Raw genomic sequence first — 26,055 nt, 5'->3', positions numbered from 1 at the left:
GCAGCAGCCACCCCCGCGACGGGATCGTCCCCCGCATGCCGGCCACGCTCCGGCCATGCCCACGGTGTGCGTGTGTGTGTGTGTGTGCATGTGTGTGCATGTGTGCACGTGGCTGTGTGCATGTGTGTGTGTGTACGTGTCTATGTGCGTGCAGGTGCCTGCCTCAGCATGCAGGCTCAGCCCCCCACAAGCACCCCCAGCAGCCGCAGGGTTCCCCGAGCAGCCCCGCATGCGGCGGGCACTGGCAGGGGTGGACATGGAGGGGTCAGGCCTGAGGCATCTTTGACACAGCAGTGATGAAGCCTGGTTTCGTGACAGCCCTGCCCCGTGCACCGCTCGCTGCCGGCCCACGGGGCACTGATGGGCAGATAACGCCCACAGCACCCACGCAGCACCCTGGGGTGCACGGAGGAGCAGGGACCAGGCCGGGTGGGATGCACACTGCCGCTTACCCCTCACCCTTTCCCTCAGTGCGTGCCGCACACCAGAGCAAAGCGCCGTCCCCTTTCACTCCCCCAGCTTTTATAAAGCACGTTTTTAAAGCAGCAAGTGCAGAGCTAATTTTAAGCACCGCAACAAACGGCCTCTGTGTCCCGGCGATCGCTAACGGGGGCACTGCTGCAGAAAGGGCTCGGCGCTGGGTTTTTCCATTTCCTGGGGCGAGCACCGGGGAGCAGCGGCTCCGGCTTCTGTCCCTTGTGGGGGGGTTTCCAGCGGCACCTCTGGCTCTGGGGTGCATTGGGGTGGGAGATGGCACCGCTGGGGCTCAGCAGGGTGGGCGGCTGGGCAAGGACCTTGTCCCCACTGCCCACAGGCACCGCAGGCGTTAATGAGTCACGAGGCTGTGCCCGTGGAGCCAGCAGGTGCCTGGCCCCGAGCACGGATCCGTCCCACTGCCTCCAGCCAGGGAAAGGGAACGTGGGCAGGGAAAGGGCCGAGGGAACCCAATTGTGCCGAGCCCGGGCCGTCCACATGCGAGCAGCAGAGCTTTGGTGACTGCCCAGGGGCTGGAGTGTGCGGTGCTGCGGCTGGTGGCACCACTGGGTGCTGCTGGGGACGCCACCTCCGTGGGGACAGGCAGGGCTTTGAGCTGCTGTCCCCTCCTGTCCTCTGCATCGCTCCCGTGGGAGCCGAGCTCCAGTCAGACGCTGCCCCAGGAGCACAACTGATCCTCGCTCTCCTATTTGGACAATGCCCTGTAACTGCGTGCAAAAATATTTTTAAAACTGGTTCTGCTGAATCTGAGGAGGGGAGAGAGGAGAAAGACGTGATCTTTTGGGGGAGGGCCCCACATCCCCGTGCTCCAGCGTTGTTAATGCTGAACGGCAGCAGGACACCGGGATTTGTGAGACCGCAAGAGCCGTGGTACCCAGCCCCAGATCCCACCACTGCACCGGCCGGGGGCGTGCAGGGAAGCCCACGGGAGGGCCAGGCTTCTTGTTTTGTAAATTCTTCTAGTCATTTCCAGACATTGGCAAACTCCCCCGGGCACGCAGCCAGGCCGAGCGCGAGCCTCCGGGAAGGATGCATTTTAAATGCAACATCGCAGCCTCTCCCATTAGGAAGCGCATCCTCACGGGGAACCCGAACCCGGAGCGTGCAGAAACCTTTCCCGTGGGGCTGCTGCCACCGATATGGGGTGCGTGGCGGCTCCGGCGTGCCCCGCCACCCCCTTTTAGCCCACCACGGTGGTTGCGTTCTGCGTGCGAGCGGAGAAATCGCTTGTCATAGATCCACCGGTGCTCCTGGGGAGAGCGTGCCAGCTCCCTGCCGTGCGGGGGAACAACTAACCCCCGAGCCCCTTATAAACTTGTTCTTTGGGTGTGGGGGGGGGGTCTCCCATCATTTGGGGCAGCGTTGTGTGGGGTCCGCCGGGGGATGGTGGTGAGGTGGGGACACACGCGCACGACCCCCGGCGTGCGCCCCCCTCATGAGAGGGGCCGGGGGCTCCGCCTCGGCCCGGCCTCCGCCCGTTCGGGGCCCGAAGCGGAGCCCCCGGCCTCGGCCCCGATCGCCCCGCAGGTGGCTCCGGGCCTCGGGTCCCCCACCTGCGGGGCGGGCGGAGCCGGGGGCGGGCCGGAGGCAGGGCCGGGCCGGGCCTCCCGCAGGCCGGCGAGGCCGCAGGCTCCACCCAGGCCCCGCAGAAACTTTCCGTCGGCGCCTCCCGCTCGGCGGGAGCTCGGAGCCGGAGCCGGGGCCGAGCCGGAGCCGGAGGAGCCTGGGCTGGGCCCGGCCCCTATGGGCAGCGGGCGGCGCTGGGCCCTGCCCGCCGCGGCCATGTCCGCCCCGGCTGCACCTGCGGTGGGCGGCGAAGCCGAGCCCGGGGGCCCCGCGGCGGCGGCCCCCCGGCAGAAGAAGGGCGGCAAGGCGGGCTCGCTGCGAAGGGCCTTCAGCTGGCTGCGGGGCAGGAAGAGGAGGCGCAGGGGTGCGAGCCCCCCGCCTGGGAGCCCCCAGCAGCAGCAGCAGCGTGGGGCAGGTGAGGGGCGCGGGGGGAGCTTGGGGGTGGCGGTGCAGGAAGAGGAGGAGGAGGAGGTCAAGGTGATGGCCAAGGAGGGGTCAAGGTGACAGCGGAGGTGGCCCCAAAGGGGGTCGGGGTGCTGGCCCCGGTGGCCGTGGAGGTGGCTGAGGACTGGGAGCAGCAATGGTTTTGCGAGAGGTTGGGGTGGTGGCTGCAGAGGGCTCAAGGTCCGGGCTGTGGAGGTGGCCCTGGAGGGGTCGGGGAGGCGGCCGAGGAAGGGTCGGGGTGGCGGCTGTGGTGGCCGAGGAGGTGGGCAAGGAGGGGTTGAGGCGGTGGTGGTGGAAGGGGGTGAGAACAGGGTGCGGCAGCGGGTTAGGAGGGGTCAGGGTGGTGGCTGAAGGGGTGGTCGGGGTGGTGGCTGAGGAAGGGTCAGGGTGACGGCTGTGGTCTCTGGAAGTGACCACGGAAGTGGCCGAGGAGGGGTTGAGGTGGTGGCTGAGGTGGTGGCCCTGGAGAGGTCAGGGCGGTGGCTGAGGAGGGCCGTGGAGGTGGCCGTGGAGGTGACCTAGGAGCGGGTACAGCAGTGGCTGAGGAGGGGTCGAGGTGGTGGCTGAGGAGGTGACCGAGAAGGGCCAGCGCTGGTGGCCACGGAGGAGGCCAAAGAGGGGCCACAGTGGCGGCCAAGAATGGTTATGAAACTGGCTGCGGTGATGGCTGAAGGGAGGTGGCTGTGGTGGCGGTGGCCACGGGGGCTGCAGCAGCGGTGGCCACGGCAGCAGGCTGGATCCGGCAGGCCCCGGCGTGGTCTTGCCCCTGCCCCGAGGCTGTTGCCGGTTCACTGGGTAGGTTCGCTCTCCGCTGAGTCAGAAGGTCACTGGGGCTGAGGGAAACCTGGAGGGACGCCAGCCACCTCCTTCTCCTCCTCCTCGGCCAGGTGTTTGCCGTGCTCCAGGTGTGGCCCTTCCTGTCCTAGATATGGCCCCCACCCGGCTGTTTGCGGGCGCTCTCCTCCGTAACCTGGCTGTGTCCCTGCCTCCTGGCCGTGCTGGTGAACCTGCCACAGGTGCCCTCTCTGGGACACCCCAGGGCGATGTTACAGGGAGCCGTGGGCTCAGCCCGGCATCCCATGGCCGTTTGGCAGAGCAGTGCGTGGTGGCGTGCTGGCCGTGCTTGTCTGCTCAGCGCTGTTGCCCTCCGGTAGCAGGCAGCCTGGCGTGGCAGCAGCCCCAGGAGGCATCACCGCCGGGATGTGCGCGGCCTCTTCCCCGAGCTGCGAGGGATCCCGGCTTTGTCACGCCACTGCCCTCCCTGCAGGGCACGTCAGGCGGCGGTGTCACCTCCTGGGCCTCGCTCGGCCAAGGGAGCGGCCGCCTCTGCGGCACCCGAACGCAGCCGGGTGCTGTCGCCTGGAACTTTCTTCCTCGATTTGCCCTGGGGAGTTGATTCCTGGGCGTTCAGGACCGCGTGCGGGCATGTTTACCGCTTTGAGAAGCGCAGTGATCTTTGATAAGAAAGGAGGGGCTGTGGAAAGGCAGAAGGGCCTCTGACAGAGGCTCTGCACAGGAGGTCGGTGTGATGCCGCCGGTGCGCCTGGCGGGACCTTCCTCCTGGCACACCGAGCACGGACACCGCTGCTGTGGGCCTGGCGCTGAAACCTGAGCAGAAAAAATGAGCTGTGCCAAAGCATGTGATATTCCTCTTTGCAGCGCGGAAACGCCCGCACCAGCTCTGTCATCCTTTTTTTTTTTTTTTTCCCTTAAGTTTTAATGTTCGCTAGCTAATCCTCCAAACGTGAACCCCAGGAGAAGTTTCCGTCTGTTGGGGACCTCTCGGAGGCAGCCTGCAGCCCCCTCGTCATGCTGTCCCTGCGAGCATGGAGCTGCGTGCCGCCAGGGCACTGTCACCGCTGTGTTGGCTGTGCGTTAGGTGTCCAGGGAGGGTTTTTTGTGTGCACGGGAGCCTCAGGACCCCGCTGGCAGCTGCCTGCCGCGTCCCTGCCATGTTTCCAGCGGAGCCGCTCGGAGGTGTGGAGCGGGGAAGCTGCGCCGACGTGCCGTGATTGCAGCGTGCGCCTGATTGAATCACCCCGGCTGGCTCCAGCAGGCAGCGGCTCCGCAGCCCCACCCTGGTTAACCACCTCCGCCCCGGCTGCGTGTCCCCAGGATAAAACCGGGGAAGTGGTGGGCACCGGGGGGCCGAACGCCCGGCACGACGAGGAGATGGGGCTGCCTGGAGGGTTTGCTGCCCGCTGACCTTGGATCAGTCCCGTTCCCCTGTTTTCCATCCTTAAAACGGGGTGATAATGCTCCCCGAGCGGCCGAGGGCTCCTCTCGCGATGGCCCACGTCATGCGGAGGGAGATGAAGGAGCGACGGCCCCGCCGTGCCGCGTGGTTTGCGGGGGCCGGCGTGGATGTGGAGCCGGGCAGCGCTGGTCGCTGTGCGAAGCTCTGACCTGCCTGGAGGCTGCAGGCACTGCCCGGCCTGGGAAGTTTTCCAAATATCGAGCTGGGAGCTGTGGGATGGGGAAGAGGAGAGCTTAAGCAAGTCATTGTAGGCTCTGGTTGCAGGCGCGGTGCTCGTCTTTCTCCCTGCGCCTGTGCGGTGCTGAGGGGCGGCTTGGGTCAGGTCGGCGAGCTCTGCGGCTCTCCGTCACCCTCCGTTCACATGGGCCGAAGTTGTAGTTGTGGTGGGTGCTGGGGCACAGGGCTGGCTGGGAGGGCAAAGCCGTGCTGGGGAGCTGCACGTCAGGGCTGGTTCCTCTGCCTGGTGGCAGCCTGGCTGTCAGCTGGGTCTGAAGTGCTCGGCACCGAAATCACGGGAACAGGACAATGAGCGTTTCCGCTTGGGTCAAGCTGGTGGTCCATCTCACCGGACATCCCATCTCTGGCTGCTCAGACCGCTGAGCTGGGGAGAGCACGGATGTCGTAAGCCGTAAGGGCAACCTTCGGGCCGCCCCTTCCCCAGGGAACACCGGTGGGCAGGATCGACAGATCAGCAGGTGTGCGAGGTGGAGGAGCGCCCTGGGGAACAGCATCGTCGCGTCCAAGCCGCTCGTCGTGCTGGGAACGCCGGAGACCGCTGCGAGCAGGGTGAGCCGCGGCACAGCTCCACGCTCAGGCTGTTCGGCCCGCCTGCAGCCTGCTTCTTCAGCGCTTCCGTGATTCCCGATCCCATGGTGTGAAAGCACCTCACAATTCGTAGGGTATTTATTTCCCCAGAAACCTCTGGAGGCCGAGGGGTGGTGTTAACTTGTTGGGAAGGGAGCAGAGGCGCAGGGAGATGGGGGCGACCTGCCCAGGGCAATACAAACGGGATAACGTGAGGCAAGAAACTGGGGTCCTCAGCTCGCCTGTGCCGCCTGCTCTGGTTTGCCACGTGTGGCTGCTTTTCCCTGCTGCCTGGGAGAGGATTTTCCGTCGGGAGCAAGAAAGCTGAAAGCTTTTTCTTTTCCTCTGCGAGCGATGCTTGCAAACCCACACAGATTACGCCAGACTTTTAACCCTCGGCAGCGCTGCGCAGCGAGCGTGCCCTGCGCGGACCGCGCTTCGGCGGGCGGCGTGAGCGTGGCACTGAGCGGCAGCGCGTGTCAGTGGGCTTCGTCCAGTTCTTGGCTACTGCTCTCTCTGGGTTTCACGACATCGGTCATAACTCCCCAGTGAAGTACAGGAATTGATGTTCCAGAAGTATTAAATTAGGGTTGGCTCTTCGTATTTGATACCAGCGCAGCCCAGCAGCAACAGGCTTCCAGACAGTTGGGGTCACCGTGATGTTAAAAATAAAGCTTTAAACGCGCCCAGCTGCCTCCCAACACGAGCGAGCGCTCGTTGAAGGCCCCGTGATTGCTGCCGTGTGCCCGTGGCGAGGCAGCGGCACCCCCAGGACCTGCTGCGGGGCTCCGTGGGGCGACGGAGGCAGCGTGGGGCCGGGGGCTGCCCCGGGGCGGCAGTTCTGCGTGCTGCTCTGAGATGTGAAATCTCTCCCCCATCGCTCGATTTCCTCTATCTCTGCTGCCATATGGCAGGGCCGTCGCGGCTGGGTGTAAACACAGGGTTTGTATTTTAGTCCCGAGCTTCGCAACTTGTCTGAGGTGAAGGAGGCCGCGGGGAGGTGCAGGCATTCCTGCTCGTGGCCCCCACGTCTCCTGCTGCCTGGGGCTGTTCCCACGCGCGCGGTCACAAATTTGTTAATCTGCAGAAGGCAGAGAGTGACACTTCAGAAAATCTGAACAACAGGAATCCACCGGCTGGCCTGGGCTGGAAACTGCGAGCTGCTCTGCTGAACAAAGAGAGGTGTGTCCTCAACCACAGCTATTCCACCTGGAGACAACTGGAAGAATTACTCTTGCAAATAACGTTCCATAAGCTCCGATAAAACTATTTCGCCGGAGTCATGTTTCCTTTTAGAAGGAAGGTTTTATTTCATAAGACAATATCATCATTGACTTTGTCTCCAGCGCCGGTGGGAACATAAGCCATCGGAAGGTGAAGAGCTGGGCAAAGATGAAGCAAAAACTCATTCACCTGCCAAAAGGAGCCGGAGCTCGGGCTGGTCCCCGCGTCCCCTGCAGTGAAAGCACGAAGGCCTCAAGCAGAGCTGGGAGCCAAACCCCTTCCACTCCTGTGGGCGTTTTTCGGGGCTGCCGTCCGCAGAGTAGCATGAGGCCACACGCTGCTGATGGCCCAGGCTCCGGCCTGAGCAGGAAATAATTCGAAACCCTCCTGGTTATGTATTTCTGTTAATGATTGGGGATCTCAAGTGGGTTTCTTGTGTTACCTTTGCCTCGCTGCGCTTTACTTCCCCATTAAGGGAACAAGGGCTGAATTCCTTTCTCATTCAGGCAGCTCGGTTCCCGCTCTGCGTTTGCTCGGTGAAGGGGTCAGTGGAGGCACTGATCCTTCCTGGTGCTGGCGCAGGGGGGTCCCAGCCCCTCCGCACTTGGGCTGCCAGCCGGGCAGGGGGGAGCGCGTGACTTGGTGGGGATCAGAAGTGCTCGAAGCAGTCATGCGGCGATGACAAGATCTGTATCTCACTGCCAGCTTCCCTGCCTGACCCGCCTCCTTCCTTGCTGTCGGCGGAGTCTGTTTGATGAATAAAGTCAGGGGCCTCCGTCCTGGAGTCCATGTGCCTCCTGCCTCCGGTCCCCGTCCCCTCCGGCTGCTCCACAGTCGGGTTTCGTAGCCAGGCGAGCGCGTCCCTCTGGGCAGGGAAGGCCGTGCTGGGGGAGCTGTGGGTGCGCAGTGTGCTGCCCTGCTTCCCCAGCAAGTTTCTGGGCGCGATGATTTAAGTGTGTGGCTGGAAGGAAGGCTGAGGGCAGCTGGCTGCTGGGGCAGAGTCTGTGAGGCTCGGGTGCCGGGGGGGGCACGGTGCTGGAGCAGAGGGAGAAGTCTTGCTGAATCTGGGGCAGCATCGCGGCTCCAGCCTCTCCGCTGCTTGCAGGGAGAGGAACGAAAACGTTTCACTGGAAGAGCTCTTGGTGAGCCTTAGAGGAACCCCTGCGTCATGGTGGTGAGGGGAGCATGCCGCGCAGGGGGCCGGCGTGTCTGCTTGGGGGGCGAACCTTGTGCCCACAACATCCTGGTTTGGTCCCAGCTGCGGCGAGATGGAAAGTTCGTGGCCTGGGCGGCGCAGAGCAGCAGCGGGAAGCTGGCCCCGGCTGCTGGGAAGGGTTTCGCACCGAATCCCGCCATTCCCATCACCTCTCCCACGGCAGAGCGGGCAGGGGCCGTGCCGGGGCAGCAGCTGCGGGGGCTGGCGGTGGGGCTGGGCCCCGTCTGCAGGGTGCGAGGGTCCCTGCCCCGCTCAGCCTGCCTGCCCCCAGCAAAACCCGCCGGTGGGAAAGGGGGGCAGCGTTAATCCCGGCGCAGAGAGCGGGACTGAAGCCCAGCTATTAATTTATTGCAGATCACCTCGGGAGGTCAGGAAGGAGCTGCTGGTTGCCTTTTTTTTTTTTTTTTCTTCCTTCATCTCCCCTTAGTCCTGTGCCTTTACCACAAAACCGTCCTTCCTATTTATCTGATCCTCTGCTGAATCACCAAAGGAACATAAACATTCCCGGCAGGAATTGCCCACCGTCTGACCAGCTGACCCCTCCCTGCCCTCGCAGCGTTTAATTTTCTAATTAAGAATCGGCAGGGAAAGCTGCGCTCCGCGCTGCTCGCCTGGCCCCCGCGTTTCACAACGGCCGTCCCTGGGCTTGTCTGTGCAGAGCTCACGCCTGTTGCACCAGCGCCGCTTTGAGCTGCCCTTGCACAGACCTCTGCCGCTCCTGCTCGCAAAACCGCGCGCGTCGGGAGCGGGGTCACGAGGCAGGAGAGAGGCCGTGAGGCTGGGATCACCCCGGGAGGGAGCGGGATCCAGGCACAGCACCGTGGTCCTGTGCTGCGGGGACGTCCTCAGGGTTCGCCCAGTCCCGACTTGCCCCGCGAGGCAGAAGCACGCAGGGGAGCTGCCGTGCAGCCGGGGGGCTCTCGCCCCAGCTTTGGGACGCAGCCGGACCCAGGTCAAGTCCTTGGGCTCTGTGGTCCCACTCGTCGCCTCCGGGGAAGGTCCAGGCGGGGGCATCCCGATGGGGTTTTGGGGTCCTGTGACCCCCACCCCACCCCGGGGGCTGTTCCGCCTCGCAGCCGTGGCGCTTCGAGCTGCGCTCGGGGGCAGGCAGCAATCGTCACAGCGCGGACTCGTGAGCGGGGACGGAGGCGGGTGCTGTGCTGATGGCGGAGGCAGCCGGCAGCGCTCTGACAGCACAGGGGGGGGGTCTTGGGGGGGCTGGAGCCCCCTGCGCCTGCGGTCCCGGCCTCAGCACCCGCCGGGGAGCTGAGCTGGGAGGGTGCCACCGGAGCTGCTGGGCGCTCCCGGGAGGCCACTCCTCTCTCTGCCTGTGCCATTGGCTCCGGCAGAGCCGGCTGCGAGCGCCGGGCTCCTGCAGCCGCAGGGATGGGAGCGGGCGGCCGGGAGCTCTCCGTCACGGGACCCCCCCGGAGCCCCCTCGGCACCACCATGTAGCGCCGCGGCATCCTCCGCCCGGCAGCGGTGGAGGGCGAGACCGGCCTCATGGGCAACGCGCACCGCAAGAGGAGCCCCGCGGGCGTCAAGGCCGGCTCCTCCTGGCTCTGGGGCCGTGCCGGGAAGCAGAGGGCAGGTAGGAGCCTTGGGGGGGGACCCGGGGGGGGCTGGTTCTGGGCCCCTCGCAGGGCCGTGCTGGGGAAGTTTGTTGTTTCCGCTTGCTCTCGTGCCGGGTTTGGCGTGCCGGGGGGTCTGGGGCAGGAGCTGAGCCCGGTGTCGGGGCAGGTTGCTGGTGGCTTCGCGTTCCCCGAAGGGAGCTGATGCCCCCGGGGACCAGCAGCCGAGCTGGGGGTTGGTTAGGATCAGGCCCTCTGACTTCAGGAGCTGGGGAAGAAGCTCCTGACGTGCACAGGGGCTGCTGCGAACTCCGGCAGCGGCCAGCCCGCGGCTTTCCTGCACTGCCAGGACAGGGATCGCCCGCTGGGTTGGTTACCGACTGGTTTTTCTCAGCGACTGGAGCAGGGACCCGGGGCTGCCGGCGTCGCGTTCCCCCTCGGCCCTGAGCTGCCTCCTCTCCCTTTCCCTGCCTCGGTTTCCCGGCTGTGCCCGGGCGGTGCTGGAGTTGAGGAGCTCTTGCAGGAGCCCCGTGCATCCCTCCTGCCCACACAGCGCTGCCTCAGCCGCTCGGGAGGGGGAGAGGGCGGGGGGCCGGGCAGGGGCCGAGCTCGGCTCTCACAATGCAGCCGGGGGCACCGCTTCCACCGCTTTTTTTATGCTCCAGCTCCACGCATGCAGTTCAAAAGCCCAGAGGAGGCAGGGAGAGAGCCAGCTCTTTTCTCCGGGGAAGGGGAAAGGGGAGGGGAGGGTCCTTATGCGGGCTGGGTGTGTTTATAGGGTTACCAGCCCCTTGCAGTGCCCCCTCCCCAGTTCATCCGCTGGACGATGTGAGCAGCAAAAGGTCTCTTCCAGTACCGTTGTCCTCATCTGGAAGCTGCTGCCCTGCCCTGCTGGTGTTACGCTGTCCCCCTGTCCCCTGCGTGAGATGGGGGGCACTCGCAAAGCCCCGTGGTTGGTGCAGGTGGGGTTGGTGGGTCCGGGGTGGCGTTAACCGGGCGGTTTGGCTGCTTGGCTCCTACATTCCCAGCACCAGCTGGGTCCTGCCCCGCTCAGAGCCAGCACGGGGGCTCTGCCACCAGCCCTGCAGGGATGTGCTGTCCCTGCCGTCCCTCCTGCCCTTGGCTCCCCTGTTTCTGTCTCTCTTTACGGGCCGCAGGGTGCCCAGGTGCAGCTGTGCCAGCTGTCCCCGAGGCAAACGCTCCGCAGCCTGGATTTGGATCCCCAGCCAGGCTTGGGGAGTGACAAAGCCGAGTGAAATTCCCCAGGTGAGGCTTGAAGGTGACCCGCAGAGCCAGAAGGCTGTGCCCTTGTGGGGCTTTGCGGGTCCGGTCCGTCCCTCGGGCACGGGGGGGTTGGGGTTTGCAGAGCGGGCGTTTCTGGGAACGTTCACTGCACCGCTCTGAGTCCTCAGCCCTGTAACCGAGGGGTGCAGGGAGTGTGTCTCATCTGTAACAAAGCCTTCATTTATCCACACCGTCAATTACCTGTTAAAGTCAAATGGGTATTAAGCAGAGCAAACAAGTCCCAAGGAGGCAGCTGGGAAATCCCTTTCCCAAAGACTTCAACGGAGAAGCAAAGCGAGCACCTCCTGCCCCGCGGGCTCTCCGCCGTGCGCCTCTCCTGGCTGTGGTCTCCTCTCCACCGAAAGGTTCCTCTTGCTGCGGTCGGCAGCTGGGAAGGGCCAAGCGGGGCCATGCAGCCCGTGCTCGGAGCTGGGCTCCTGCCCTGTGCTGGCCCCACACCTCCCCGTGAGGATGCCCTGGGGCTTATGGCTCTGAGCAGCCCCCAGCACAGCCCTCTGCTGTCTCCTGGTCCCATCCCATGTTCTTTCCCAGACCGGGGGCTTTTTTCTCTCTGGAAGTTTTTCTCCAGCTCGTGTTGCTGCCCAGAGCTTCTTCAGGAGGAAGCTCTCTGCCAGCCTGGCTCGTTTGCCAGCGCCATGTCTTGCTCCGAGACTTGTGGCATCCGGAGGTGTCCTCGCAGGACGGGGCACTGGGTGTTCCCTGGGGAGCGCAGGTGGGCAGCACCCCACCGGGGGCAGCTCACCCCACCGGGGGCAGCTCACCCCACCAGGGACAGCTCACTCCGCGACGGGCGCAGCCTCGCTGGGTGAGGAGGGCTGAAGGGCACCGGGTGGAAGGCGCTGGGAAAACGTGGGGCGAGTTCTGTTTGTTCTCTGCCACGGCTCCATGGCAACGGCGCAGCGGCCACAAAGCGAAGGAATTTGCATTGTGTCGCTTCAGCGTTTTGGAGGGCGCAGCGGGATCACCGGCTGGGGGCAGGGTGCGGGGACCCGGCTCCCTCGGGATGGGGCCGGCCGAGCTGCCCGAGCTCCCCGCTCCTCCTGCCCTTACGGGGTTCCCGGATTTGCAGGTCTGAGGCCGATTGCACATCGCTGGTGAACAGACCAGCAGCACCCTGCAGGTCCCCTCTCCATCCCCCGGCTGCCCGGCCCCATCGCTGCCTTCCCCTTTTCCTGGGGCGCGGAGGGCGCCTGGGGCTGGGCACCGCTCCCCGCTGGGGCTCAGGTCCGCAGCAGTTTTGCTTGGCCCGACGTGTGCTTTTGGAGAATATTTACAAGTGCTCCCTCCCTGGACCCGCTGGCCGTGTCTGCGTAACCTCCCTGCTCCTTCCATTCTTGGGCTCTTTGTTTTTCCTCCCCTCCTTGTTGCTCTTCCCTCCCCCAGGGTTTTGTTTCTTCCACCCGGTGCTGACGAGGCCGTGCGGCGGTGGCAGCGCCTGCGGTGCCCAGGGCCGGCTGCAGGGGCAGGTCAGGCCCAGACAGGCACTGGCAGCACAACCCCGGCTGCGAGGCGGCGTGGCTGCCCGCTGCCGTTTGATCTTGAAGGGCAGGAGCCATGGGACGGGGCCAGCGCAGCGAGAGGGCGAGCGGGGAGGGCTGCTACGGGTGGCTGCCCGTGACCTGGTCCCTGCTGCCGGTGTCACGGCGCACCTTGTCCTCAGCCCGGCCTCCCAGACCCGGTTCAGCAGGGCTGGATCCCAAAAGCCGTCTCCTTTTCCCTGACCCCGTGCCGGAGCAGGGCCCGTCTGTCTCTGGGGCGCATCCCCGGCCTCTCCTCCCCTCCCCATCTGCCACGGAGCTGCCTGGGGAAGGTCCCTGGCAGTCCTTGAGCACCATGGAGACCACAGCCTCTTATCTCCTCCTTATCAGGACAGCCCCGCCGGGCCCTGCTGAGTCAGGGTGCAGGAACGTGGCGCTGGGCCAGGCTGCACCCAGGGGGAGCGAGGTGGTGAGCGGCGTCAGCTGGGGCTGGAGCTGCCGGGGAGCCCCGGCGCTGGGCTCGCGGCCTCGGGCTGGCCCCAGCCCCGCTGCTGGGAGCAGAGCGGCCCCGGGAGCCCTCGGGCTGGCAGCCTGGCCGTGGTGCCATGGGGGGTCCTGGCCCGGCCTCTGTGCGCCCACCAGAACTGATGAGAGCCAGGACGAGAGCGTGGGTGGGCAGGAGGGGGCGAGGGGCGAGCCGTGGGGCGCTCAGGCCGTGGGTGCCTGCCCTTTGCCGTGGGGCTGCTGGTGGAGCCTGCCGGCAGCCCCGGCTCTCTCCGGGAGCAGTTCGGGGTGTCCTTCTGCTCTGCAGCCGCTGTTTGAGGCCGAGCCACGCCGGGCCGGCTCCACAAACAGCAGGGGTGCAGATAAGGGCTGGGGCCCGCCCCGGCAGGCACCACGCCAGGGCTGATGCGGGCGTTGATGCGTTGATCCGGGGTTGATGCGTGCTGAGCCGTGCCTGCTTGGCAGGCGCTCCACCACCGAGAGGCAGGGCGGGGGACCTGCTCTCTTGCTGCGTGGCCTTTTTATTTATTTATTTATTTATTTTCCCTTTCCCCCATCATTTCAGGGTCAGCCCCAGCCCCGTCTGGCAGCTCCCCGCTGGCCCCGTTTCGCCGCATCCTTCCCCAGGTGGAGAAGCGCCTGCCCCGCCGTGCTGCCTCCTGCCAGCCCTGCCCGGCGTGCGGGCGGGCGGGAGGGGGGGGGGATGAGGCTGCGGGGCAGGGGATGCGTGCATGGAAAAACCTGCAAGGTCTTGTCTCTAATCCATTTCCTGGACCTGCTCCTGCGTGGAGCGCAGTGCCTGCTGTGACAGGCATGCCTGACATTTACAGAGTACCTGCGGGACCTGCAAGCACAGCGGGCGTGATGGCACGCGCCGCGGGGATGCAGCCAGCTCCGGGGCAGAGCGCGGCAGCGTCGAACGGCGTGCGCGGCGCCGTGGGATTGGGCACGGGGTTTGGGGTAGAGGAAAGGTGAAGCAGGACTAATAAAGCTGCGGACTTCGGCACAGCTCGGGGCGGATCGCTGGAGAGGGAGCGGGTGAACCATGGCTGGTCCCCAGCCGGGGGGGGTCCTGCGTGGCTCTGGAGGCTGCGTGGGGCTCAGCCCCGTCCCTCGCCTCGCCGGCTGCGGCCGCGCTCTGCAGCTGGGCCGTTCCCTCCCGGATCCGGCTCGCGGCCGGCCGGGGAAGCTGTTCTTATTTACCTTCAAACCTGTTCGGTGGCTTCCCAGGAGGGGCCGAGCGGGGTGGGGACGGGGCGGGAGGCCCCGCTCGCTGGGCTGGAACAGCCGAGCCGGGCTGGGAGCGGGCACGGGGCTGCCCATTGCCCTCGGCAGCTCCAGGCTGCCCACGGCATCGCCCCGGGGAGCGCTGCGGGGCTGGGGAAGCACGTGGAGACAGCGCAAGCTGGGGGCTGGAGCGGCCCGGGAGAGAGCCGAGCTCTCTCCTCTGTTTGTTGCGTGACCCGGAGCGGAGACTCGGTGCTTGTGTGTCTCAACTTGTCCCAGTTTCTCTCTGCACGGGGATGTTTGGCCCCGCAGGCACGCGTCGGAGGCCGCTCGCTGTGCGCCTGGCCCTCGCCGAGGGGCTGCAATAACGCCCGGCTGGGAGCTGCGGACGTCGCCCCTCACGAGGCCGAGCGCGCTGGGTCACCGTGTGGCCGTCCCCAGCCGTGTGCTCAGGAGGGGCTGGGGTCGGGGCTGAGCCGGCTCCGCACAGCCCCACAGAGCAGCACGGTGCCCTCCTGCCCTGCAGGCACCCACGGGCCCACAGCCCTCCTCCAGCTGGGGATTCGCCCCCGTCCCCAGCGCCGGCTGCCCTGGCCGTGGCCCGTTGACTTGTACAAGTCCCGGGGAACTTGTGGTAGCTTTCCGTGCTGTAATCGAGAGGAAGAAAAAGACCCGAGTTTGTTTTCCTATTTGAAATTAATTTTATTTCTGCCTCTGCGTGGGATCGTCTTTGAGATCGGAGCCAGCAGCGGAGCCTGGTTCGTGTTTATTTGCTTTGCGGAGATGTTTTCCTGGCTGAAACATCAGCCCCGAAGTGAGGACTGGGGCTGGCTGCAACCCCTGGGAGATAGCGGGCTGCGTGACAGCCGGGGGCTCCGAAGCCACGATAAATATTATTGCACTCTCATCCTGCCTTGAGAAAGCCCAGTCCTGTGGTGTGTCCCGGGGCGCAGATCCTGTGCGGATCCTCGCTGCAGCAACGAGGCTGGTCTGTGTTTCTGCAGCCCCCTCGGTGCAGAGGGTCCCCGAACGTGGTCCCCGAGCCCGGTCCCCGAGCCGTGCTCACACCTGGGCATCGCTGGTCGGTGACTGTGGGGTGGGAAGGGGTCTGAGAGTGCTGTGAGAGCATGAGCCTCGTGCGGTGCTGCTGGGGTGCGCGAGCCCCCCGGAGCCGTGCCGCAGGGGAAGGCAGCCTTTCCTTTCCTCCCCTTCCTCCTCCGGGACCTCGCAGCCCCCTTCCCCCCGGCTTGCCAGCTCCCCCCTCTCCTCCTCCCCATTTTTCTCCGGTGAGTCAGTGGTGGCGGAGGGCGGGCAGGGCTGCGCCTCCCGCTCCCCGCTCCTGCCGCGGGACCCGCCGCGCGGCGAAGGCAAGTCGGGGCAGTGCTGCGCAGGCGGGGATGGATGCGTGCAGCTGGGGCCAGCCCAACTGCTGCTCGGCGTGTGGGGGAACGGAGCCGCCGCTCGCCCCCGGAGGGTTTCTCCCTCTGGCTCGCCCCGGAGGGAAGAGCAGCGGCTGTTCTCAGCCAGCTCTGCAAGGGAGCTTGGCTGGCTCGTGCCCTGCAGCTGGGCCAGCACCATCTCCTGCTCGCAGTATCCCTGGTTTGGGTCTGCACAAACCCAGCCGTGTTCCTCTGGGGGTCTCAGCCTCGCACGGCTCTGCCCAGGCCCTCCCCAGCCCCTCGCTGCCGGCTGGAGCGGGCAGGGCTGCAGGCAGGTGCCTGGGCCAGCAGCTGCACCTCACTCTGGGCGCTCCGCTCCCTCCAGGCCGTGCCTGGCGTCGGCAGTCCCTGGCCTGCGGTGTTGGCCACCAGCTCCCGTGCAAGGAAACCGTCCTTGAGACCGTCCTGCCCTTCCCGGGAAGGAACCAGAGTCCTCCCGCAGCAGGATCCGGCTGCCACGTGCGCACCAGGCACGTGTGCCGGGTCGGAGCGGCGGAGCCCGGAGGGGACGGGTCGATCCAGGGCGCGTCGCAAGGAATGCGCGAGGGACGGGACGCCGGCCGCGCACGGGCGTGTTGCTGCTGGCACGGGCTGCAGCTGCGGCGGGTTCCTCAGCCCACCGAGAGCTGCAGCCTCTGCTGCAGGACCGGGCCTCCCGGCCGCCTTCCTCCCTCCTGCTTCCCGTTTGTCAGGTCCCTTCGGCAGCGGGCTTCCCTGGGGCAGTGGGGAGCTCCGTGTGTTGGCAGCGCTGGGGCGAGGCTGCCCAGGCGAGGGGAGCTGGAGGCTGAGGAGGTAGCGAAGGTCGTGGGGAGGGGGGGAGAAGCAGAGGCCGTGCTTTGTATGCCGCTGTGGTTTGGGGTGCTCCTGCCTCAGCCCGGCTGCGGCGACCTGGCTGCGTCGTCCCTTGGGTAACCTCATCCTGCCCCCTGGATGGTGCCCAGCGACGCGGAGCTCCCTCCTGCCGCGCTCCAGGCCCTTCCATGGGCCTCCTGCAGGAGGAGGAGCGGGGACGGCTGCCAGCAGCAGTGGTGTCCCTGCCACCCCGGGCAGCAGCTCCGGTGAGCCGCCAGCAGGCCTCCGCCCCGCTCCTTGCTGTGCTGCCTCGGAGGGCCGGATCCTTCCCCACGGAGCAGCTCTCCCAGCGGCGTTCCTGCTGGCGCTCGCGATGTGCTGCCCGGAGAGGAGAGGGCAGCGCTCGGCGCAGCACGTGGCTGCCTGCTTTGTGCATCCTCAGCCCTTTAATTATGTCCCTTTTCCACTCGCGCTGTGAAAAGAGCCGGGAGCGCCCGCCTGCAGCCGCCGGCACCTTCTGGGTGAGCGCGTGGGCAGCCGGCCCCATCCTGCCTGTGCTGGAGGGAGGGTGCTGGGTTGTGCATAGCAGGAGCTGCGGGGCGCTGCTCGCGCTCGCTGTTACCGGCACGTAGGAGATGCAGGGCAGGAAATCCTCCAGTCCTCCCCAGCGCTGGAGCTGCCCCGCCGGGGAGGTGCCCCTTGCCATTTTTGCCCTTGCGGGGTGCGTGCGGTGCCTCGGGCAACCCTGCTCTGCCTGCAGCCGAATCTGTGCCTGGCTGCAAACAACATTTGGGCAGCCCACGAGGAGCCGCGCCTGCGCCGGGACGTGCTCAGGACCCATCTGGCGATGCAGAGGAATCCCCGGAGCATCTGCTCCTCCTGGCGAGGCAGCCCGACGGCTGGGGGATGTGGAGGGGTCCTGCGGTGCTTCGGGGGCTCAGGGGAGGCCGGGCACTCGCTGCCCCCTGCCCCAGCTCCTGCCTGCGGCTCCATCCCAGCTGCTGGGCAGTAGCTGGAGCTACTGGTCAGACTGGTGCGAGGCCTGGTTCTCCCCCTGCGCCGCCGTGCTGGACGCCCCGTGCCTGGGGACAAACACCTCGCGGGGACCGGCCGCCCCTTGCCCCGTGATGCTCCCGTCCCCCGAGCAGGGCTGTGCCCGGACGCGGTGGGGGACCACTGGCACCGTCTGCCCGGCCGCAGGGAGGAAAAGCCTCCCAGTTCTTCCCAGCTGGCCACACTGGTGCCGAAGCCAGCATACTGGTTTGCAAGGCCGCTGCGCCCAGGGGACCAGGCGAGGACAGCCCCAGATGGGCGCAGAGGTTCAGGAGCCCCGCGGGGCTCTGCCCCCGAACCAGGCAGGATCCGACCCCGCGGGCTGTGTGTGGCAGGGGGCGGGAGGGCCAGAGGAGGGGCCCTGCTCTCCTCCTCCGGCACCGAGGAGCGCGGAGGGAGCAGCTGGGGCTGTCCCCTCCTGCCGCCGCCGCGCAGCGCTCCCCGGCTCCATCCTCTTCCCCACGCGCAGCCGCTCCGCCGGCCGGGCATCCTCCCGCTGGCTCCTGCGGCGCAGATGAGCACGGGGAGAGGGAGCTGAGGGGCCTCGGCATCGGCCCCCCCCGGCACAACAGGCAGCGGCAGAGCCTCCGCTGGGGGCGGCGGAGCCCCCCTCCCGCGGGGAGCAGCCCCTTTCCCTGGCCACCATGGTGGTTTTCCTGGGCAGGAACCTCTCCTCGCTTCTGGCGTTCTTCAAGAAGGGTGAGTGGAGGTGCGGAGGAGAGGAGAGGAGGGAGGGAGAAAAACCCCATGTCCTTACACAACCCTGCCCGCCCGCACCGCCTCGCAGGGGGCTGCTGCCAACCCGGCAGGGGCTGGGGGGGTCCCTGCGGTGGCTGCCGCCCCGGGGAGGGCAGGGAAGGTCACCCCGGGCCCGGGAAGTTAATGGAAAAAATCATTGTGCCCCTAAAATCATCGCGCCCCTAAAATCATTGTGCCCGTCCGGCCGGAAGGCGGCTCCGAGTGTGCGTGGGTGGGGGTCCGGCGAGGGGCTGCCGGAACTGGGGAGGGGAAGGGTTTAGGGGAAGGGCAGTGCGATGGGGGCTGTGGGTGCCTCGTGTCCCACGCAGGGACCTTGTGCGAGCACAGGGGGTCCCCAACCAGCTGCCACGAGCGCTCCCTGCCTGGCTGAGCCCCTCGGTGCCCGCTTGCCGTGCCACGGGCGCTGGCGGAGGCCGAGCCCGGTCTCTCGTGGCACGGCGCGGCAGGGCGGGCCGGCTCCATTGTTCGGGGCCTGCTCTTTGTGTGCCGGAGCTGGAGCGTGGCCGGAGCTGGGAGTGAGCCGTGGTGGGGGCCAGGGGCTGGGTGTGACAGGGCAGCGGCCGTCCCAGCCGAGCAGCGGGTCCCTGCATCCCCGCAGTGCTGCCCTGCCGCCCTCCCGGTGTGTCTCCCTTCCCTTCTCTCAGCCTGAAGTTGTTTTTTTCCAGGCAGGAAGAGTCGGAGGCCGTGCTGGCGGTGGAGGGCAGACGGGAGCAGGCTGGGCTGTGCCCGTGTCCCCGTGTCACCCTGCCTGCGCGCTGCCAGGCGCGGCCCCCGGTGGGGACCCGGACCCCCCGGCAGGAGCCGTCCGTGGGCACTGCCCGGTGCGGGGAGGGGGCTGCAAGATGTTGGGGCGTGCGGGGCCCTGTGCCGGCCGTGCCGTGGCACGTGGAGCCCATGGAGGCCGTGGTGGGGGCTACATCAGCCTCTGGGTCCCCTGGGGGCCGCGCCTCGGTTTCCCTCCTCTGTACCCGCCCTGGGCGTGGGGCTGAGTCCCTGCTCTCGGGGCGCTTTGCAAGGCTTTGAGATGATGCAAGCCTCCGGAAGGGAAAGATTTTCTGCCCTTGTTTAATCCCCCTCGCTGCCCCTTCTCTGCTGGGCTGCCTGCAGCCCCCGCCCGTCTCGCTGGCTCGGTTGCCCTCTAACGAAGGTGCTGGAGAGGAGGAAGGTGCTGGAGAGGAGGGCAGTGCTGAGCCCCAGCTCTGTGCCGGCTGGCGGGGAGGAAAGGCTGCAGCTCCCGCAGCCGAGACAGCCTGACTCCAGCGCATCGATCGGCCGGGCAGCGCGGGAGGGACGAGGCCGGTCCCGTGCGGTGCAGCCCTGAGCTCATGGGGCGGGAGGGGGGGCTCACGGGCCGCATCCTGCCTCGCCGCGGGTCCGGGGGCCGCTCACCCGCAGGGGTCCGGCTGGGGAGCCCTCTGACCCCTCTCTCTGCCTTTGCAGGCGCTGCCAAGACTGAGAACGACAAGCGGCTGAGCGTGCAGTACAAGCCAGGCGAGGAATGCCCCGACAACGTCTTCTTCCCCAGCACGCGGCCCCCGCACCTGGAGGAGCTGCACAACCAGGCCCGCGAGGGGCTCAAGTCCCTGCAGCACCAAGGTAGGGGGGGGGCCCGGCCCCCGGGGGCCCTGCCCTGCCACGGGAAGGTGCCCCCAGCGCCCCGGGCAGCTGGCTGGCCTGCCCGCGTGGGCGGTGCGACCGAGGGTGACCAGAGTCCAGCTCTGGGGGTGACGCTGGCGGCCGGTGCTGCCCTGGGCTCAGCGGCCGTTCTCTTGGCTGCCTGCTCCCTCCAGGCTCCCGCAGAGGGACTGACCCCCTTCCCCTTCCTTCCTCCCGCAGAGAAGCAGAAGCAGAACAAAAGTGCCTGGGACCACGGCGACACCAACAGCCTCCAGGTGAGCGGGGAGCCCCAGCCAGCCCTGCTGCGTGGCTGTGGGGGGTGAGGAGAGCAGGATGGGCCCCCTGTGCCCCCGCTGATGGTCAGGACAGCTCTGGGGCCCAGAGGAGGCAGTGACCTGGCTGAGATGAGGGCTGTAGGACCATGTCAGGGGGGTGCACGGGGCAGTAACGGGCTGTGACCCCCTTGGTGTTACCTCTTTCCCCCCACGATGAATCTCTGACCCTGTTCTCACCTCTGGCACATCACGTCCCGCCTTGTGTGGCTCTGCCCAGAGCCCCCCACCATGCCCGTGTCCCTCTGTCCCCCCCCCGTCTCGCCCCAGCGGTGTCCCCCGTCAGCGCTGAGCGAGGGGGGGAGACGGGGCGGCGTGACGGGGACCGCTGGCTGCATCCAGCCCCGTGGCTGGGCCCCTCCCTGGCTGCTGACGGGCGAGAAACTCCCACTCACTTGGCTGAGCTCGGGTTTGCTGCTTCCCTGAGCTCTGACCCTGCTCCCAGCGCCTCACCCACGTGTATTTGCTTAAACCGCTGCCTCCCTTTGGCACTCGGCCACCTTAACCCCTTGGAAGCGGGCGGCGAGGGGGAAAGCGATGCCGTGAGTCCCCGGGTGTGCAGAGCTGAGTCCCCGGGCGGTGGTTTTCAGGGTTGTGTCTCGTCCTGCCCTCTGGCCGTGCCGGGAGGTGCTTTAGAGGGACGAGGTGGGCACAAAGCGCCGTGCCCATCACGAGGGGCACAGAGAGCCGTGCCCTGGCCGGGGCAGCACACGCCTGCTGCATTTCCCCTGGCACGGCCACCCCGCTGCCCAGCCCTGTCCCCTGGCCTGCCCCAGCCCCGCTCCCCTCCCAGCCCCCAGCCGCCCCCCAGCCCCGGGGCGCAGCAGGGCTGGGCGAAGCCCCGGGGTGGTTCTGGCTTGGTGGAAGCCCAGCAGTTCCCTCCGGTGCGGGGACAGGGCGGTGCCGGCTCCTCCACCCAGCTGGACCCCGGCTTGCCGGCTCTCTGGGGGCTGCGGGGCTGCGTGGGGTCCCCGGGGCTGCTCCCGGCCCCGCTCTTGGTGGGAGGACTCTGGCTGCCGGTGTGGCTGAGTCAGCCTTTGGCCCTCGGAGAAGCTTTTGTCTCGGCAGCGCTGGGCTGCGGAGTCAGTTCGCGGCGGAGAGGGGGCCTGGCGGGGCTGGGGCCGCTCCTTCCCCGCAGCCCGCCTGAGCCCGCTGTCTGCCCACACAGTCCTGCGCGTCCTCAGAGGATGACAGCGTGTCCTTCCGGAGCCGGGCGGCTTCCTGCCTCACCGACAGCACCTCCGAGGACGCCCTCTCCATCCGCTCCGAGATGATCCAGCGGAAAGGTGCCCAGCTCGGGGGGCTGCGGGGCTGGGGGCTGCGAGCCGAGGGGGTGCGAGGGGTCAGGGCGCCTGGGGAGCCTGGCAGGAAAGCCGGGGGGCTTCTGGGCTCGGAGTTTGCACGGCCACGAGCCAGTGCAGGGATCTGGGGGCCCTTGGGGAGAAGAGAGCAGCTCCGGCTGAGTCAGAGGCTGCTGCAGGCATTGGGCTGGGACTGGGCGAGGGGGACAGACGGACGGACAGATGCTGTCTCCTCCCTGCTCGGACTGTGCGGCTGTTTGGCAGCTGCCGATGCCTCCCTGGGCTGTGCCGGGTGCCTGAGCTCAGCTTGTCCCAGGGCATCCCGAGCAGCGGTGGCGGGCACTGGGCTGGGGGTGCTGGGGAGACCTGGCCCGGGGCCCGCCTAGCGCCGGCTGGACCCGCTCACGCCTCTCGCAGGTTCCACCTTCCGTCCGCACGACTCCTTCGCCAAATCTTCGGAGAGGGCTGGCAGGAAGAGGAAGGAGAGGAGGACAACGGTGCTGGGCATCCCCCAGCACGTCCAGAAGGAGCTGGGTAAGCGTCGTGGGCAAGTCTTAAGGCCCAGCCCCGTCCCTCAGCTGGGTGTGTTTGCCTTGGGATCACACCCGGTTCATTTCTCCCTGCTCCCAGGTCTCAGGAACAGCCGGGAGGCCAAGGGACACCCTGCCAACGGGCGCGGGGGCAGCCAGGCACCGCAGCCCTTGCTGAACGGCGGCCAGGTCTCTGGCGATGCCATCCGCATCCCCACCATCGATGGGAACCTGCCACCACTGGATGTCCCCGGCGGTGCCCGTGTCCGCCTGGGAGCCTTGGAGGAGGCGGACACAGCCCTGCAGAAGCACATCGACCGCGTTTACTACGACGATACGTTGCTGGGGAGGAAGACGTCGGCCAAGCTGTCGCCCATGGCGAGGCCGAAGTCACTGGCTGTGCCAGGCATGACCACCAGCGCCAGCCCCCAGGAGCTGCTGAGCCCCGTCATGTCCATCTCGCCCCAGGGCACCTACATGTCCAAGATCATCCCCAACGCCATCCTGCCGCCCATGGTGGACGTGGTGGCCCTGACGCGCAGCAGCGTGCGGACGCTGAGCCGCTGCAGCCTGGTGTCATCCAGCCCAGCCTCGGTGCGCTCCCTCACCCGCTTCTCGGAGCACAGCGCCCGCAGCCGCGAGCCCTCCTCCTCCAGCGACAACTGGAGCCACTCGCAGTCCACCGAGACCATCGTCTCCAACAGCTCCACCATCTCCTCGCAGGGCGGCTCCGACCGCCGGCAGGCCGAGGCAGGGCCGCGCAGCGAGGTGGACGCAGCGGGACGCTCCGACACCGATCAGGTCAGCGTCTACAGCTCCGCCAGCTTCGCCAGCACCTGCTCCAAGCCCGCCGTGGCCCCTGTGCACACAGCGCACGGGCTGCTGGCAGTGGGGCCCCGCAGCGTGAGCGGCAGCAGCGGCCGGGCGTCCCCCGCCTTCAGCACGAGCAGCCAGGCAGAGGGCTCGGACACGGGCAGCCTGGCGAGCGAGCGCTCCTCGGCACGCAGCGTCTCCCTCAGGAAGATGAAGAAGCCCCCGGCACCCCCTCGCAGGACCTATTCGCTGCACCAGAAGGCGGAGGAGGGGGAAGCCAAGGTGCTGGGGCTGCCCCCCAAGCCTGACCGGCGGCCCCAGCGGGAGAGCGGCGGGCCCTGGTCCCCCCGCTCCGAGCCCTTCAGCCCGACGGTCGAGGACGAGGTCTTCTCCCCGTCATCGCTGAGCGAGACCAGCAGCGTCCGCTCCGAGAGCCTGGCTGGCACCAGCTCCCCCGAGGCCTCGCGGGGCAGCCCCGGGCCGGGTGACCGCGGCGTGACGGTGGTGCTGAGAGAACCCCCGGCTCAGCCCAAATGGAGCTGCCTGGACGGCTCTGACCGCACCATGTCCCCCTCCAGCGGCTACTCCAGCCAGAGCGGGACCCCCACGCTGCCCACCAAGGGGCTGGGCCCCCCGGCTGCGTCCCCGGGCAGGGTCCAACCCCAGAAGCCGGACCGGGTCTGCTCCTTGCAGTCCCCGGCGCTGTCCGTCTCGTCCTCCCTCACCTCCATCTCTTCCTCGGCCTCGGACCCGGCTCCCTCAGAGACGCTGAACTGCACGCAGAGCCGCTCAGACAGGTTCGTCATCCCGCCGCACCCCAAAGTGCCCGCTCCTTTCTTCCTGCCACCCACAAAGCTCCAGCCACCCACAGCCCCCGCCGGCCCCCTCGCCCCCTCGCCAGACCCACCAGTGCCCAGCATCGCCAGCCAGGAGCCCTCAGCCAAGCCCAGCACCAAGTCTCCTCCGCCGTCGCCACCACCTGCCTACCACCCGCCTCCACCGCCGGCTAAGAAGGCGGAGGCAAGCCCTGAGCCTGCCTGCGAGGCCCCTGCCGAGGCCACCTGGCCCCCGCCTCCCCCGCCGGCCCCCGAGGTGCACGACCTGTCCATGGCGGACTTCCCCCCTCCGGACGAAGCCTATTTCTCCAGCCTGCCCCTGCCAGATGCTGTGCCGGCTCCGGCAGCTGGGCAGAAGCAGGCACCAAACCCAGAGGCTGCGTCTTCCTCGTTCTCGGCTGCCATCTCCTCGCGCGTCCAGCACCAGGACCCGCCGGCCGGGGCAGCGCAGCCACCGTCCCCCGCCAAGCCTCCCCCTGAGGCCGTCGTGCCCCCGCCGCCGCCTCTCCCCCCACCCTCAGCTCCGGCTCCGCCGCCCCAAACCGGCCTTAAGAAGGCTGCAAACGGCTCCCGGGCGGATGCCAAGAAGGAGCCGGCGGCGCGGAGCAAGAGCGGCCCTGTGCCCAAGGAGGACGCCAGCCTGCCCATCGTCACACCCTCGCTGCTGCAGATGGTGCGGCTGCGCTCCGTCAGCGTGGAGCCGCCCGCCGGGGCCGGGGCCGAGGAGCGGCTGGCGCCCCAAAAGCCCGTCCGCCGGGCCCTGTCCACACGGCAGCCCCCTCCTGCCAAAGATGCGGTGCCTTTGAACCAGCTCCACGCCGCCGTGCACCTCAAGGCTGCCGCCTTGTCTGCCAGCGAGGCCGCGGCAGCCTCCGGGCCGGCCGAGAAACCCCCGGGCAGCAAAACGGCTCAGCCCGGCCCCGAGGGGCCGCCCGCGGATGGGCAGCTCTCCCCCAGGCACAAGTCACCGACCTCCACCGCCAGCTTCATCTTCGCCAAGAGCTCCAAGAAGCTGGTGATCGAGACGCCCTCGTCGCCCGAGGCGCAGGCCGACCTGAAGAGGAACTTGGTCGCTGAGCTGATGAATTTCTCAGGGCAGCGCTCGGCAGCCCCGGCCGCTGCCCAGCAGGGCCCAGGGAAATCACAAGCGCTCCGAAAGCCCGGCAAGGTGCCCCCGCCTGTCGCCAAGAAGCCTTCGCTTGGCCCGGGGCCGGCCCCGTCGCCTCTGAGCCCCAAGGCACCAGAGGCGCTGGGCTCCCCCGTGCCGGACGGGAAGGCCAAGGCAGCCCCGGCGGAGGAGAGCAGGACTCAGAGCGAGCCGGCAGGGACGGCCGAGGGCAGGAGCGCTGCAGCCCCGGGCACGGAGCCGCCGGCACAGGGTAGGTGGGGGCGGGAGGGTCGGGGACTGCTTGGCCCCGCTCAGCCCCCGCCGTGGGCTGAGCCCTCTGCACGTGCTGGGGGCTCGGTAGCCAAAACCCCCGGGGATGGTGCTGGAGCCACCGGCTGGCCGGAGCTGGGCACAAGGGCTCACAGCAGCGCAGGGGCTGGGGGACACCGGGACGGCGCGGTCAAGGGCCAGGCTTGAGGGAAGCTGGGGTGTGGGACCCAGGTCTCTGACGGGCTTTTCCCTCTCGCCTTGCAGACAGATGAGGAGAGACAGCCTGAAGGACGGAGCTGCAGGACTTGTGCCCCCGCAGACAGGAATCCAAATCTCTCAGGGACCTGGGCAGGTCAACAGACAAGCGTGGAACTGGCAACTAACTTAATACAGGAAGCAAACAGCCTTAGCCTCCATGGCCTTGATGATATTTATGCAAAAATGGTGTTGGTTTCACTTTCCTAAGTACTACAGCTTTATTTTGCAAGTTTTGTTTTATACTGGAGTCGAGGCCCGTGTTCAGAGCCAGCACCTCCTCCCTGCCGGGCTGCTGCTTGGTTTGTGCGTGCGGAGCAGAGCAGCCGTGCAGAGAGGAGCGCGAGGGGCCAGAGCCGCGCGGCCCTGCCCGCCGCCGAGGACGTGGGAGGAGGCGCAGCCCTCCTGGACGGGGCTCGGGGCTGGAGCCGCCCTGCGAGGAATCAAAGCACTTTGGACGAAGGAACTGGAAGGCTTCGGCCACGGCAGCCCCCAGGAGGATGCGGGCAGCAGCAGCAGGATGGGACGGAGGCGCTGGCTGGGAGGACACCGAGCCGCAGCCCTGGATGAAGGCGCAGGAGGGGGTTCTTGGCCAGCACCGCTCCCGTCCCGCAGCTCGCCCTGCGGCCGGGCACAGCCAGGTGGGAGCCCAGCTGCCCCCTGAGCTGGTGTTCAGGCCCCGGGGTAGAGCCTCCATTTCTGTTTCTGTAAACTTGGGTCACATTTTGATTTCTTTGATTGTAAAAAAAAACAAAAACAAAAACCCAAAACGACCAAAAAAAATCCTCTGCTGCCGCGTAGCTGCTCAGAGCTCTGTACCTGGCTGGTAAAGATGACGACTGAACCTTGCTGCCTCCTG

At 67.5% G+C, this 26,055-nt stretch overlaps 1 protein-coding gene across 3 annotated transcripts; it reads left to right on the top strand.

Annotated features, from left to right (window-relative positions):
• Positions 1-1,773: 1,773 nt before the first annotated feature.
• On the top strand, positions 1,774-26,040 carry NHSL3 (NHS like 3). 3 transcript variants are annotated; one of them, XM_080567064.1, is made up of 7 exons: positions 1,774-2,476; positions 19,575-19,730; positions 19,971-20,026; positions 21,252-21,369; positions 21,802-21,918; positions 22,015-24,942; positions 25,206-26,040. In XM_080567064.1, exons 1-7 carry the CDS (start codon positions 1,879-1,881, stop codon positions 25,211-25,213), a joined length of 3,981 nt encoding a protein of 1,326 aa, XP_080423190.1. In that variant the 5' UTR covers positions 1,774-1,878; the 3' UTR covers positions 25,214-26,040. The 3 variants fall into 3 exon arrangements, with proteins under 3 accessions (XP_080423190.1, XP_080423191.1, XP_080423192.1); XM_080567065.1 differs by lacking the exon at positions 1,774-2,476 and adding an exon at positions 9,364-9,597; XM_080567066.1 differs by lacking the exon at positions 1,774-2,476 and adding an exon at positions 17,895-18,074.
• The last annotated feature ends 15 nt before the right edge of the window (positions 26,041-26,055 follow it).

The sequence above is a fragment of the Anser brachyrhynchus genome (genome assembly GCF_964034855.1).
Source record: "Anser brachyrhynchus genome assembly, chromosome: 24".
NCBI lineage: Eukaryota > Metazoa > Chordata > Aves > Anseriformes > Anatidae > Anser > Anser brachyrhynchus.
This window is presented reverse-complemented; position numbering and strand designations above follow the sequence as displayed.

Excerpts from the sequence above, each read along its gene's own strand:
- NHSL3 (XM_080567064.1), top strand. The coding sequence starts at position 1,879 with ATGGTGGTGAGGTGGGGACACACGCGCACGACCCCCGGCGTGCGCCCC. Across the intron at positions 2,477-19,574 it reads GCAGCAGCAGCGTGGGGCAG|GCGCTGCCAAGACTGAGAAC; the intron begins GTGAGGGGCGCG and ends CTGCCTTTGCAG. Across the intron at positions 21,370-21,801 it reads CGAGATGATCCAGCGGAAAG|GTTCCACCTTCCGTCCGCAC; the intron begins GTGCCCAGCTCG and ends CGCCTCTCGCAG.